The 14,417-nt window shown below is 37.7% G+C and overlaps 1 protein-coding gene across 1 annotated transcript; it reads left to right on the plus strand.

Moving 5' to 3' along the window:
- The first annotated feature begins 1,677 nt into the window (after positions 1 to 1,677).
- On the plus strand, positions 1,678 to 6,528 carry LOC148823799 (uncharacterized). The gene is made up of 4 exons (XM_088928152.1): positions 1,678 to 1,941; positions 4,695 to 5,126; positions 5,392 to 5,458; positions 6,437 to 6,528. The coding sequence occupies exons 1-4, from the start codon at positions 1,678 to 1,680 to the stop codon at positions 6,526 to 6,528; spliced, it is 855 nt and encodes a 284-aa protein (XP_088784278.1).
- The last annotated feature ends 7,889 nt before the right edge of the window (positions 6,529 to 14,417 follow it).

The following is a 14,417-nucleotide window of genomic DNA, read 5'->3' on the forward strand; positions in this document are numbered from 1 at the left end:
ATGAAGTACAAGTTAAAAAATGTAGTGACTGCACTTTAACTTGTTTCTTGAATATACTGCGTTTCTATACTGTAAATTGGAACAATTACAGAAATGGACACTTAAAAATTGTGTTTATACACATAAGATTATTAAAATATAGCTCCCAATATATGTGTTATTTCAAAGATATGTGTAATATTGAGCAATTTCTCATAGAAAGATGTGAAAACAGAACTGAAACTATGAACGATAGAAAAAAATACAAATGTATTGATTGCTACAGTATATTGTAAGATGTTAACACAATATAAGTTGGGGGTAATTCTTGTGTTGTATTGTAAATATACAGTACCTTGATTTTCTATCTCTTGTATCTTTTAAAAGTTTTTGATGTATTTAGACTAAGATAGTGTAGGCCATGACTATGAATGAGAGAATGAGTGAATATAGCCATATATTCAGTAGCCATATATACAGTATCTGTGAATATGGCTGCTTGTTTGTATGTAGTTACCTGAGCTCCAAGATGTAATAGTTTTACAGGAACATGAAGCTTTATACTCAAATATTTTGTGATGCCTGTCATTCGTTACTTCTCAATATAATTTAGTTTTTGTTTCAATTGTACATACTTTCTGATATTTTGTTTTACTATCATTAAATGAAAAGCTCTTTGTTACCATAGGTAATATACCAGCAGCCAGGGTGACATCAGAAATTGAGAAGAGTTCTTCTGAGGAACTGAAAAGAGACTCCCACCTTGAAAACAGTTCTGAAATCAAACCACTCAGTGTCCCTGTAGAACCGTTGAATATTGAACCGGTTTCCTCAGTTGGGCTCCAGGAAAGTTCTATGGCTAAATCAACAGAATCACTTAATATGACTTTAGTGTGTACTGAGACTGTGGAAAACATCATAACACAGCTGCTATTACAGATATACCCTACTTTGATAAAAGAGGAAACTTCTACAGAAATCCCAGGGAAGATGTCTGTGTCTTTGCTGAGTCAGATAGCTGTGGACCTCTTTGACAGTGTGTTGCAGGACTTGTCCGAAAACCAGGAGATAACAGTTGTGAAACAGGATAATGATGTGTTTCATGAACCACACAAGATTCAGCAGGTTGCCAGCTCTGTTCACAATGAATTGCTGTGTCAAACTGGATCCCAACAAGTTCTACAGAAAGCTGTAGCCTCCAGAAATGAGACAGTGGTCAAAACCATAATCAGCTCTATGGTGACCAACATTTCCAAGCTGACACATTCAGCTTCCCGATGTTCATCCCTTTCACCAGAAACCAGTATTAGCAGAGAAGCAAGTGAGATCGTTGATGAGGTGATGGGTGATATTAGAATCACTAGTGAGCACAACAAAGAGGCAACACCCAGTGCTCAGTCTTCTGAAGTTTCTCTTGTTTCTTCTGAAATAGTACATGGAGTCACAAATAATCTGCTAAAGGAAATTCAGCTAAACTGTTCCAGCCCTGAGTCCAGTACTCCTCAAGCTGCCATTGATATGGAAACCCGGAGCACTGAGCAGCTCATGTACACCAAAACGGACCAGTTAGAACCTTCACCTGTTATTGGTCGAACAGTCAGAAGTAAAAAACTGCAGTCTTCTATGACAAAGTCTCCAAAAGGCTTTTCTCCAACAGTCCCAAGTGGTTTTGAAAACAGTTTCCAGCCAGAAGACACTATGGATAAGCCCTGCTCATCACGTTCCCTAGGAGAAGCTGTTGGTGTGACACCTTGTTCTAATAAGAAAAAAGATTGCTTAGCTTCTGAGACCCCAGACAAGCCTGGAGATTATCTGGTTCAAAGAGTCCAGGATGTAGAAGGAGTACAGCAGTGTAAGGCATCAGGGAAGACAGTTAAGAAGACTAAGAAGAGCTCCTCGAGGCCAGACTGTATGAAAACACAACCTCTGGAGTCCTCTTCGCATGATGTGAAGGTTGATGAGGTGATGAGTGATATTAGAATCACTAGTGAGCACAACAAAGAGGCAACACCCAGTGCTCAGTCTTCTGAAATTTCTCTTCTTTCTTCTGAAATAGTACATGGAGTCACAGATAATCTGCTAAAGGAAATTCAGCTAAACTGTTCCAGCCCTGAGTCCAGTACTCCTCAAGCTGCCATTGATATGGAAACCCGGAGCACTGAGCAGCTCATGTGCACCAAAACGAACCAGTTAGAACCTTCACCTGTTATTGGTCGAATAGATGTATTGAAAGATATCATTGCAAAACTGCTTTTGAAAATTCGCCCTGGATTCCCCAAAGCAGAAGATTATTCAGGGGAAGTGGAAGAGCTGTCCGAGTCTCAGGTCAGGGACCTGGCACTGAAACTCACCAAAGATGCGCTGAAGGAATTGTCAAAGGTTTCCACTCTAACCATCAGTGAACCAAAGGCTGAAGGACATTTTCCATCACAGCAAGCCATCAAGAAAACTGTTAGCTCTGTTTACAGCAAACTGATGGAATCCAATGGCAACAAGAAAGTGTTACAAGTAGGAATTGCCTCAGAGAATCCAGAAATGATAAAGGAAATGGCCTGTCGTGTGGCTAAAGAAACAATTGCAATTCAAGGTTTAAGAAGTGGGCATTCAATTCCATCTTCACAATCTCTCATTTCTCAGAAAACCAGTGAGTCCACACAGGACAAAATTGTTGATACAAACGTAACTACAGTCAGAAGTAAAAAACTACAGTCTTCTATGACAAAGTCTCCAAAAGGCTCTTCTCCAACAGTCCCAAGTGGTTTTGAAAACAGTTTCCAGCCAGAAGACACTATGGATAAGCCCTGCTCATCACGTTCCCTAGGAGAAGCTGTTGGTGTGACACCTTGTTCTAATAAGAAAAAAGATTGCTTAGCTTCTGAGACCCCAGAGAAGCCTGGAGATTATCTGGTTCAAAGAGTCCAGGATGTAGAAGGAGTACAGCAGTGTAAGGCATCAGGGAAGACAGTTAAGAAGACTAAGAAGAGCTCCTCGAGGCCAGGCTGTATGAAAACACAACCTCTGGAGTCCTCTTCGCATGATGTGAAGGTTGATGAGGTGATGAGTGATATTAGAATCACTAGTGAGCACAACAAAGAGGCAACACCCAGTGCTCAGTCTTCTGAAATTTCTCTTGTTTCTTCTGAGATAGTACATGGAGTCACAGATAATCTGCTAAAGGAAATTCAGCTAAACTGTTCCAGCCCTGAGTCCAGTACTCCTCAAGCTGCCATTGATATGGAAACCCGGAGCACTGAGCAGCTCATGTGCACCAAAACGAACCAGTTAGAACCTTCACCTGTTATTGGTCGAATAGATGTATTGAAAGATATCATTGCAAAACTGCTTTTGAAAATTCGCCCTGGATTCCCCAAACCAGAAGATTATTCTGGGGAATTGGAAGAGCTGTCTGAGTCTCAGGTCAGGGACCTGGCACTGAAACTCACCAAAGATGCGCTGAAGGAATTGTCAAAGGTTTCCACTCTAACCATCAGTGAACCAAAGGCTGAAGGACATTTTCCATCACAGCAAGCCATCAAGAAAACTGTTAGCTCTGTTTACAGCAAACTGATGGAATCCAATGGCAACAAGAAAGTGTTACAAGTAGGAATTGCCTCAGAGAATCCAGAAATGATCAAGGAAATGGCCTGTTGTGTGGCTAAAGAAACTATTGCAATTCATGGTTTACGAAGCGGGTGTTCAATTCCATCTTCACAATCTCTCATTTCTCAGAAAACCAGTGAGTCCACACAGGACAAAATTGTGGACACAAATGTAACTACAGTCAGAAGTAAAAAACTACAGTCTTCTATGAAAAAGTCTCCAAAGGGCTTTTCTCCAACAGTCCAAAGTGTTTTTGAAAACAGTTTCCAGCCAGAAGACACTATGGATAAGCCCTGCTCATCGCGTTCCCTAGGAGAAGCTGTTGGTGTGACACCTTGTTCTAATAAGAAAAAAGGTTGCTCTGCTTCTGAGACCCCAGAGAAGCCTGGAGATTATTTGGCTCAAAGAGTCCAGGATCAAGAAGTAGTACAGCAGTGTAAGGTTTCAGGGAACAAAGTTAAGAAGACTAGGAAGAGCTCCTCGAGGCCAGACAGTATGAAAACACGACTTCTGGAGTCCTCTTCGCATGATGTGGTTGATGAGGTATGACCAACAGTTCCAAACCTGTAAAAATTTCTCTTACCAAAGTAGGATGGACCTGTTCTGTACCTAATTAACAGACATTTGTGTAGAAAGTACTGGAAGATGGAACTCATTTTGTAAATATGATTATAGTTATGTTGTGCATTTTCCTTTACAATGCAATAAAACTACAAATCCAGATTTGTTTTCCCTAATATTGTATAACATCTCAGAAATATCCCTATTGTCAGTCCATAGCGTACGTACAGTACCAAACTCACCTGTCTGTGGATTTCAGCTTTATCACTTTCTTATTAAATTAGTACAAAAGCAATCAGGTGAGTTATTGCTATTATAGAGAGACTTGCTCACAGTATTGTCTACATTTCCAAACTGATGTCTGATTATTTTAAACTGATTATTTTATATTTCATTGTTTGCCTTTATTCTAGTGTTAACGTCAGTGCTAAAATCATATACACACCCCATAATCCTTATCTTTTTTTCCGTAAGAGAAGTGTTACTTGTTTTGATTTACTTCTAAAACTGAAACAACAATCACTGAACTGTAACTTTTTGTTTTTTTGTGACAGGAGTTGCCTGGACACTCATCTTGGTATGTGTACAATCCCAGCCTTAATAAGGACAAAAATGTCAGTCCAGCCCAAAGCAAGAGTGGTCTGCGCATTGACATAGCAAAACATTACATGACCCCAATGCAACTGACCAAAACGTCTGAGAGCGAAGGGCTTCTCTCGCTCAGCAACATCCCCTTTGCAGTTAATACGCCGGATGAAGATGTGAATGTGAGCCAGAAAGTCAAGAAACATCCTTTGAAAAAGTTTGGCTCCATGATAAAGCATAAGATCATGGGTAATAGGTCAAAAGACTTCAGAATTCAGAATGAAACAAATCCATCTTTGGAAAACTTAAGAGCCCAGGGAACATCCAGTGGACGTGGGAGCTGTGAAAGCTTTGGACCTTTTAAAGTGCCTGATGAGTACAACAAGCCTCAAAAACACAAGGTATGGATTAGTTACCCAAACTTTAATTATTAATTAATTTGGGCATTATTGTATTTTTAATATTAGCACTACAGAAATTATTGGAATAGAATGACATTTCTATTAATTGCAATCAACAAGAATAGCAACTGCTATGGTGGCCAATGCTGAATATTCTGTATGAATAATGACTACAAATTTATCAAGATCAATACAGTACGTAACAGTTCAATTATAATACCTGTGGAAGAAATATTCCTTAATTGTTTTCTTTGTGTGCTCATAGTTCTTCAAAAAAGAAGTTTTTAGTTTGGACAGATTCAGTAGGAACAAGCCTCAGAACACTCCAGATGGTGAGTATTTAGTTTGTGACTGTGATTTTATTTTGTGTAGCACATTAGTGACCAGTGTGGTTCAGAATTAGACATTGGATGGAATTTATGTAGAATGGGGGAATTCATCCTAAATTTAGAATCCTTTAAAAACAAACTGATTTTTACACAAATTGGCCTTAGTCTTCTGCAAATGTCACTTTTTATTGACACTGCTACCTCCATGGGAATGGTGAGGCAGAACTCTAAACTCCACTCTGATCTAGTGGTTAACTGTGCAGCTCTACTCTTACCTGATCTCTCTTCTTCTAAATAGTCCATTGTCCAGTGCATCAATCTTTGGCAGTCCTCTTCAACAGTACTCTGTTTTCTCCATTTTCAGTGCCCTACCTCATTCCCTTCTACAGTATCTCTCGGTATAGTAAATATGACTAAATGTGACTTATATGACAAGATATAAGCTAATACGTCTTACTTCTTTTACAAGTAAAGTTATGAAAACCACTTTAGAACTAAACAACAGGATCGCTCATATGAAGACCCTAGCAGTAGTCAATATGGTTTTAGAAAAGGTCATTCTTCCTTTACCAACTTGTTAAAATTCTTCAAACAAGTCACAGCAGTAAACACGCAGAACGTACAAAATGATATGATTAGATTTTAAAGATGCTTTTGATAGTGTTCTTCTTAAATTAAAGGCAATAGGCATTTAGGGAAATTCATGTATTGAACTGGTTAAGGGACAGGTAATAGTACAGAGCAGGGGTGAATAGTCCAATAGAAGATGAGAGGAATTATAGTTATGAATGTGATTGAAATGACTGAAAAACAGTTGTCTAATAGCCAAATTACCACACACCTTTAATCAAATAGCTTCTTATTGAATAAACCTGACATTAAGATGCCGCTGGGAAGAACTGTATCCAAAGTCTATCTGACCCGCTGCCATGGAATAAAGAAACTCGAACAGTGACACGTCAAACCACTCTGTGTTTCCAGGGATCCCTGTAATTCCAAACTCCAGGAAGATGCCAAAAAAACCATCTTTGCTGTCGAAGATGTCGACCGCTTTATCCAGAGCCTTCCTGTAAGAATCAAAAAAGGAGTTCTAATGATGGGAACCTCATTTGCCTAGCTGATCTACTGTTTCTGAAATAAAAATAATTGCATTCATGTTTTTGTATAATGTTGTGTTATTCAAATAGGTGAGCACACTGCCACATCCATGACCAGACACTTTTCAACTAAATCACAAAATGGTTTGTTAGTTTTAATGTTGTCTGTAAATATCTTATTGGTGTACTACACCATTAAAAAAATAAAACAGTCTTAGCCTTCATAATTCTATTCATAGTTATAGCAAGTAACTATTCAAACTATTCAAAATCCTCAAAGCTACTGACCTACAGTAGTGCACTTCATAAGATTGAGTAGTGAAACACGAACTAGGGGAAACTATTTGAATTTTTTTTAAATATAAGAGGTTTAAATAATCTACCAAACAGGGAAATGCATATTTTTATTCAAAGGGTTTGGGGCCTGGAACAAACTACCCAACTATGATGTGGACGCCGATATCCTGATGTCCTTGAAGAAAGGGTTAGACGAGTTACGTGAATGACTTAGCCACTGAATTAGCTACTGAAAAACCAAGCAAGCCAGATGAACTATCAACGTTCTACTGTGCAACAACAAGTGCACCTAATGAACTTTTGTGTGATTGGCAAGTTGCAATGCCTCACTGCACGAGCTGTATTGCTGGTCAGAGGGCTTAAAACAAATTGACAACTTTTTGTGAAAGTACATAAGCTATAACTATAGTATTCTCATTCCAGAAAATGTTGCGTTTCTTTTTTCCATCTATACTGTATATATAGAACTAGGAACTTATGTACTCTGCGTCTTTGGTTTCCCTTCGGACCGCTTAGGGGAGCGAACGGTAAACGGACCGCGGTGAGCAACAAGTTTTTTTTTTTGCTTTTCTTTTAAATTTTTTTAAATTTTTATTTATGCTTAACAAAAGAACAAACATTACAACACAAACAAGAGTACATATAACAATTCAAAACAAAAATAGCATCAGGGGTACATACTACTACATCAATTCAAGTTATGAAAAAAGATTAAACAAATTAAATAAAAATAATGTCCGCACCGCTTTCATATTTTTGCATTTCGAAATAGTCTGCAAATACCCCTTTACTTCCATTTTAAAATACTCAAACACAGGGTACCTCCCAGACCACTTCATTTTATGTATGTGATAACGTGCCAGTATAATAATTAAATTTATTACAAACGAAATTTTTCTATTGTTTTCACTGGGGCTGAAACTTAACATAATATCTTTTTCAACAAAACAAATATCAATATTAGTCTCTTTTTTAATATAATTCTGCAACTTAGTCCAGAACATTTTTACCCTGGGACATAACCAAAACAAATGCTGAATAGTTTCAGGGCTATTGTCACAAAAAACACATTTGTCATCTATATTAATTTTAAATCGTTGGGTAAGAAGAGTTTTAACTGGGTAAATTTGATGAATTATTTTGTATGAAACCTCCTTAATTTTACTGGTTATACAATATTTATTGGGCATCATCCAAATTTTTCTCCAATCAATGCGTTTTCCAAATGCAGAATTCCAATATATTGTAGTCGCAAGTAAATTATCATTTTTTAACAGGGATCTCAAAAATTGGTTATTACATCCACAATTCACAATATCCTTTCCTTGTAGTCTAACATGAGCTGTAAATTCTTCCAATGTTTCTAAAGGACTACTATTACAACTCCTTAAAAGAGTTCATATTTCCCCAGAAATCGCATTAATTACAGTAAAATACTGATCCAAAGTAATAGAAATATTGTATCTATTAACAAACTCGGTGTAACTATATATTTTACCATTAGCCTTGATTAATTGTTTAATCCAAATTATATCATTCTTGACCCAGTTTTCAAAAAATAAGGTTTTATTTCTAATTTTTATATATTTGTTGTTCCAGATAGTAAATCTATGTGGGGAAAAGTTATGTTTATACATAAGTGACCACGTCAGAAGTACTTGTTTATGAAAACTGGCAAGTTTCAAGGGGATTTTTCCAATGTCAAAGTTACACTTTAGTAAAAACTCTAGACCCCCTACTTCTTGAAATATCAGATTGGGGATTATATGCCATATACTTTGCTTATTTTCTAAATAGTTTTGTATCCATTTAATCTTAAAAATAGCATTAGATGTCCTAAAGTCTAAAGCATTTAAGCCCCCTTCTGCCTGTGGACGACAAATCATTTCTCTTTTAAGATAATGGGGTTTATTCCTCCAGATAAATTTGAAAAGTTTGGAGTCAATTTTCCTAATAGTTGCAGGTGGTACGTCCAGAACCAGTGAAGCATAAACTAATCTAGATAAACCCTCAGATTTAGACAAAAGTATTCGACCATTTAAAGAAAGGTCTCTTAACAACCATAAGTCAAGTTTTTTTTCAAATGAATGCATAATTGGAGAAAAGTTTAGATCATTTCTAATTTTTGGATTTTTGGAAATCTTCATACCTAGATATTTAACTACATCTTTTACAGGAATATTACATAGAGATGAAACATCACAGTTCCCAAGAGCCATCAGTTCACATTTTTTTAAATTAAGAGAAAGACCAGAAACAGAGGAAAAAACATTTATACACTTAATTGCCTTCTCAATCTCTGCATGGTTTCTTAAAAATAGCGTTGTGTCATCAGCTAATTGGGAACACTTAATCTCTCTATCCTGTATTTGAATACCCTGAAACACATCTTGTTTTATATGAATAGCCATAACTTGTGTGACCAGCAGGAATAAGAATGGGCTTATGGGACATCCTTGTCGAATTCCCCTACCAATTCTAAATCTATGAGAAGTTCCATGAGCCAATTTAACAGAGCTGTTACCTTGATTGTACAAAATTCTAATTACCTTTTGAAAATACTCACCAAAGCCAAAAAAATTTAGAGTTTCAAAAATAAAAGAATGTTCAATTGTGTCAAAAGCCTTATAAAAGTCCACAAATAGAACAAAGCTATCCTGACTAATAAGTTCACCATAGTCTACAAGGTCCAACACCAAACGAATATTATTACATATATGTCTTCCTTTCATGAAACCCGACTGTGACTCATCAATAATTGAGTCAAGGCCTGTTTTCAGTCTCTCTGCAAAAACAGAAGCAGGAATCTTTCCATCATTATTAATCAAAGTGATAGGCCGCCAATTATCTATCAACAAATGATCTTTATCTGGTTTTGGAGTTATGGTTATTAAGCCCTGAGTCATCGAGGTTGGTAAGACTCCCTTGTCAATTGACTCCTTAAACACCAGAAGAAGAAATTCAGCCAAATCATCTCGAAAGGTCTTATAAAATCCAGTGGTAAGGCCATCATTACCAGGAGATTTGTTAACCTTGAGCTTATTAATAACTTTCTTAATTTCAAAGATGGATATCTCTTTATCACAGATGGCTTTAAACCCTTCGTCTATAGTTTTAAAGTCTTCTTTTAATGAGTTCAGAAAATCACACATTTTTTCTGTAGAACATGCCTTACTAGTATATAACTTACCATACAAATCTGATACATATCTTGAAATTTCTACAGGATTTTGAGTTTCACAGCCATCTATGTTAAGTTTACTAAGAGATGTATAATCTCCATTCTTTTTTTCCAAATTATAGAAGTATTTTGAGTTTTTTTCGCCTTCCTCCAACCATCGTCTCCTGGATCTAACAAAAGCTCCTTTTGCTTTTTCTATGTATAGTTCATCCAGTTCAGCTTGCAGTCCAATTAATTTACAAACATCTGTTTGATCAGTATTGCTGTCATCAGTAAGATCACAAATTGCCTTAATAACTTCCTCTTCCTTTATTTTATTAGAGCGGACAGCTTCTTTACTTCTTTTTATAGCAATCAATCTTATCTTATACTTCATAAATTCCCAGTTTTGGCTATATGAATTTGTTAATTGAGCTCGCCTCCAATATGTTTGTATAATTTCCTTCATTTCCATTTTAAAGCTGTCATTTTCCAAAATCATATTATTGAGTTTCCAATAAGTCTTAGGGACTTTAGAATCCTCATTGTTACTCAAGTTAACAGAAAGATAAATTGCTTTATGGTCAGATAGTACTGATGGTTCAATAGAAACCTTGTTAATCTGTCCTTCTAATGCATTTGAACTTAACCAAAAATCTATTCTTGATTGTTTAGATCTGTCCTTGTTACACCACGTGAACTCCTTTAGTCCTGGATGTTTACATCTCCATATATCACTAATTCCTAAGCCTTGACATAACCTGTGCAACTCCATATCAGGAGGGGGAGATCTAGCAGGTACAGGGTATCTATCCAACTTAACATCAAAGACTGTGTTAAAATCACCCCCTAAAATAATTTCAATATCCTGGAACTTGTCCTTCACCTTATTCACTTCTTCTTCAACTTCAAGAAACAAGTCTCTGCTATATTGTTCATTATTAAAAGCATATATATTCCCCAGCAAAAACATTTTCCCATTAAGAGCCACTACAAGAATTATCCATCTGCCCAAATGATGAACTCTACCACTAATAATTTTACCTTTAAATTTACCCTTTAATATTGCAACCCCCGCAGAATGATTACTACCAAATGATAACCAGACATCACTCCCCCATTGACTCTTCCAAAAATTCAAATCCGAAGAACAAGCGTGCGTCTCTTGTAAAAAATAAAAATCTGCATTAAACCTCTTGCAGTACAAAAAAAATAGCCTTTCGTTTTGTCAAATCACGAAAACCCCTGACGCCCTGCCCCCTGGTACAATGACCATCTGCGATCCATGAAGGCAGCCTCTCGCAAACTTGAGCGTAGGTGGCGTCTTTCCGGCCTACATGTACATTATCAGGTTTGGAGAGATTACTTATCTGAATATAAGGTTACTATAGAGTCTGCTAGATCCACCTACTTCTCTCACATCATTGAAAATCACCAAAACAATCCCAGACATCTTTTCTCCACCATCAACACACTGCTCAAGCCAAACTGCCCCACCACATTACCTGCCTCATCACAACTTTGCAACACATTCTTACATTTCTTTAGTTCTAAGATTGACAACAGTATGTGTGCATTTGTTTTAACCACTTCCTTCACTGCTTTCATATCTGATCTTAAGTCTCTCACCTCCTCCAACGCGAAGTCCACTGACTTTTGTAAGGCAGCAACTGTCATCGTGTTGTTTCGAATCAATGCCTCCAGATGATCTGTTCTCTCATTAATCTTCCTGGAGAGAAGCACCACGATGTTATTCTGCATTTCCAGCAGAGACGGCTCGTCTTTCATCCTCTTCATGAGGGGCTTTTCCGGAGTGTCGGGCTCAATGTCTCTGTCGGAGTCGAGCAGCTGTTCCAGCTGCGGCTCTCCGGAGCTCCTCTCGCTGTCGAGGGCGGACGAGTGCTCGGCCTCGGGGGCGCCCCGGCTCCGCCGCTCGCCCCTGCTGCAGGGTGCACCTGCCCTCCTGAAGACCGCGGCATTTTCGAAACGTCCTTCTCTTTTCGCTTCTTTCCACCAGTGCTTTTTTCAGAGATCGAATCCATCCTAAAATAACGGGGTTTTTTTTTCCAGTAGTGCAATTCAGAGGAAAGAAAAAAAATCGTATCCAAGTTTTAACTTTTTTTGGGTTAGAAATAAAATTAAAACTCTCCAAAAATTGACATAAAGTTAGTCAAAAATCATAGACATCCAAATCAAAGCAAATTTTCTCCTTTCACCAACAGTTTAAGGGAAAAAGACTCCAAATTTTTCAGCGCTTAACAAAACACGTGCGAACTGGTCGCCATCTTGCCGACCTCCCCGCGGTGAGCAACAAGTCCTGAAACGATTAGCCAGCATCTTGGTACTGTCTGCATGAGAGAGTAATTTTAATATAATTTGTGTTCCTGGAGATCGATTTAGATTATTCGAGAAATACAAACTACGATCATAACATTTATATTTATAGCACATACTCCAAATATGGCGTCTCGCTCTCCATCGTCTTCCCCCGACTCTGCTACGGGTTCAGGTACCGACCCGGCTCGGCCAGACACAGGAGAGCCGCTCGGTGGTTCAGATTCGGACTCAGACGGGTCTCGGGGAGGAAGGTTGCGGTGCTGGTGACCTGGGGTATCGCCTGGAAGAGACAGAGCTCGAAGCCGAGTTTGAAGCGGCAGATGAGCGGCTCCGTGGACTGGTGCAGACAGCGAGCAGAGAACAGCTGCTTTACCTGTACGCCAGGTATAAACAGGTAAAGCAACCCCAAACCTTTGGCAACTCTTTAATAAACTGAAGCAAAGGCGTGTTTGATGTGTTTTCGGGCTCAGGATCAATTAGTTTGAAACCTTACAAATGTGCACTCAGCATGTGCATAATCAGTTGCTGTCATGTAGTTGGTGACAATGAGGGATAACCTTCGTGTTTATAAAGTACTGAGTACGTTTGGATGGAGAAACCACTAGCAATATTTTCTAGTTTCCCAAGGGATCGTTTTAACTGACGAACGTTGAATAGAAGTGTACAAAACGACTTTTCTGAAGTCGCGATTTGTGCGCAACAACGGGTTGGCTTGTTGTTGCTTTTCTTGAAGTCTGTGACGGGGGAAAGTTCCCACTTTACATCTTCAAGACAACAACTGGCAAGAAGCAATTTCCTCATGACATCTTGAAGTCGTCAGTCAAAGACTTATTAGGACCAAGATCTGATCGGCAGAAGACTCGGATGATACCTGTTTAAATTCGCAATTTTAATGTAAGGAATATGAAAGTGCTTTAAAAATCGTTAATGAAAACAAACTCTCGCGTGACATCAGATATAGAAAAGTGCAGAAATAAATACTTTACACAGCCATTTTAAAAGATACTTGTGTGGACACCAATAATAGAGTTTTCACTGGCATGATAAAAACATGTGACACAGGGATAAGTACTATGATTGTAAGCTACTAAATGTGTATGAATCAGATTGGAAAGCAGCTCTGGTCTGGAGAATTTGGAAGTAGCAGTAACAAGATGTGAATCCAGTCTGTGAATGCAAATTCATATTTGAACGTTAATCCTTATTTGAGCCAAATACGCCTATCTGAGACATGCTGACCTATTTAAATTGAATAAATTAGCAACGATAAAGGCAATGACACCACACACTGTGTTTCCAAGGACACATTCTCATTTTGAGCATAATCTCAAAATGTTCTATTTCCGTGCTGCTGATGGCAGCAAGCTCTTGTGACGTACAGAATAGAAGTTCAGGACTTGCTCTGCTTCATGAGATCGACATCGCTTAATAAATTCTTTAACCAGTTTTGCCTTGAATAATTATTGTTATATTTGTTCACTTCAGTGCTTATTTTTTCTTTCTCTTAATTCTTGAAATTTGTAGAAAGTGCTTAAAATAAGTTTTTTAAAAAAAGTTTTCACCTTCTTACTGCCACTTTTAAATTCAGTCCTGTATTTCCTGCAGAATGACCTCAAACATTGTTTTCATAATCTTGATACAGTACAATGTTTGCCGCTTGGACTAAAATATGTTAAGCACTTTATGATGATGCTTTCTAGCAAGAGAAACTGTAAATTCATTGTATGTGATAAAACTTTTTTTCAGATTTCAAATTCTGTCTGGTTTGACTTTTCAGGTCAAAGTTGGAACATGTAACACAGCAAAACCAGGCTTCTTTGACTTTGAAGGACAAAGGAAATGGTAAGTTAGAATGAATTACAGTTAAACTGGTTTAATTGGAAACTGTCTTCTTAGATAATTGTTTGTATAACTACGTTGTGATTATAAGCATAATCCATCTACAGTACCTCCTTGTAGTACTACATTGCACCTGTGACATTATTTCTCCTGGTAGTCTCCAAACATTTTGTATTTCTGACAAACCTACTGTCCACGTATACTGGTTCCGATGCTCTGGAAGACATCTTGC

Source organism: Atractosteus spatula, chromosome 11 (assembly GCF_055471065.1).
Source record: "Atractosteus spatula isolate fAtrSpa1 chromosome 11, fAtrSpa1.hap1, whole genome shotgun sequence".
Taxonomy (NCBI): Eukaryota; Metazoa; Chordata; class Actinopteri; order Semionotiformes; family Lepisosteidae; genus Atractosteus; species Atractosteus spatula.

Bases quoted from the DNA above. Each gene is read 5' to 3' on its own strand.
- LOC148823799 (XM_088928152.1), top strand. From the start codon at position 1,678: ATGGATAAGCCCTGCTCATCACGTTCCCTAGGAGAAGCTGTTGGTGTG. The intron at 1,942-4,694 runs GTGATGAGTGAT...TTTTTGTGACAG, and splicing joins ATGATGTGAAGGTTGATGAG to GAGTTGCCTGGACACTCATC. The intron at 5,127-5,391 runs GTATGGATTAGT...GTGTGCTCATAG, and splicing joins ACAAGCCTCAAAAACACAAG to TTCTTCAAAAAAGAAGTTTT.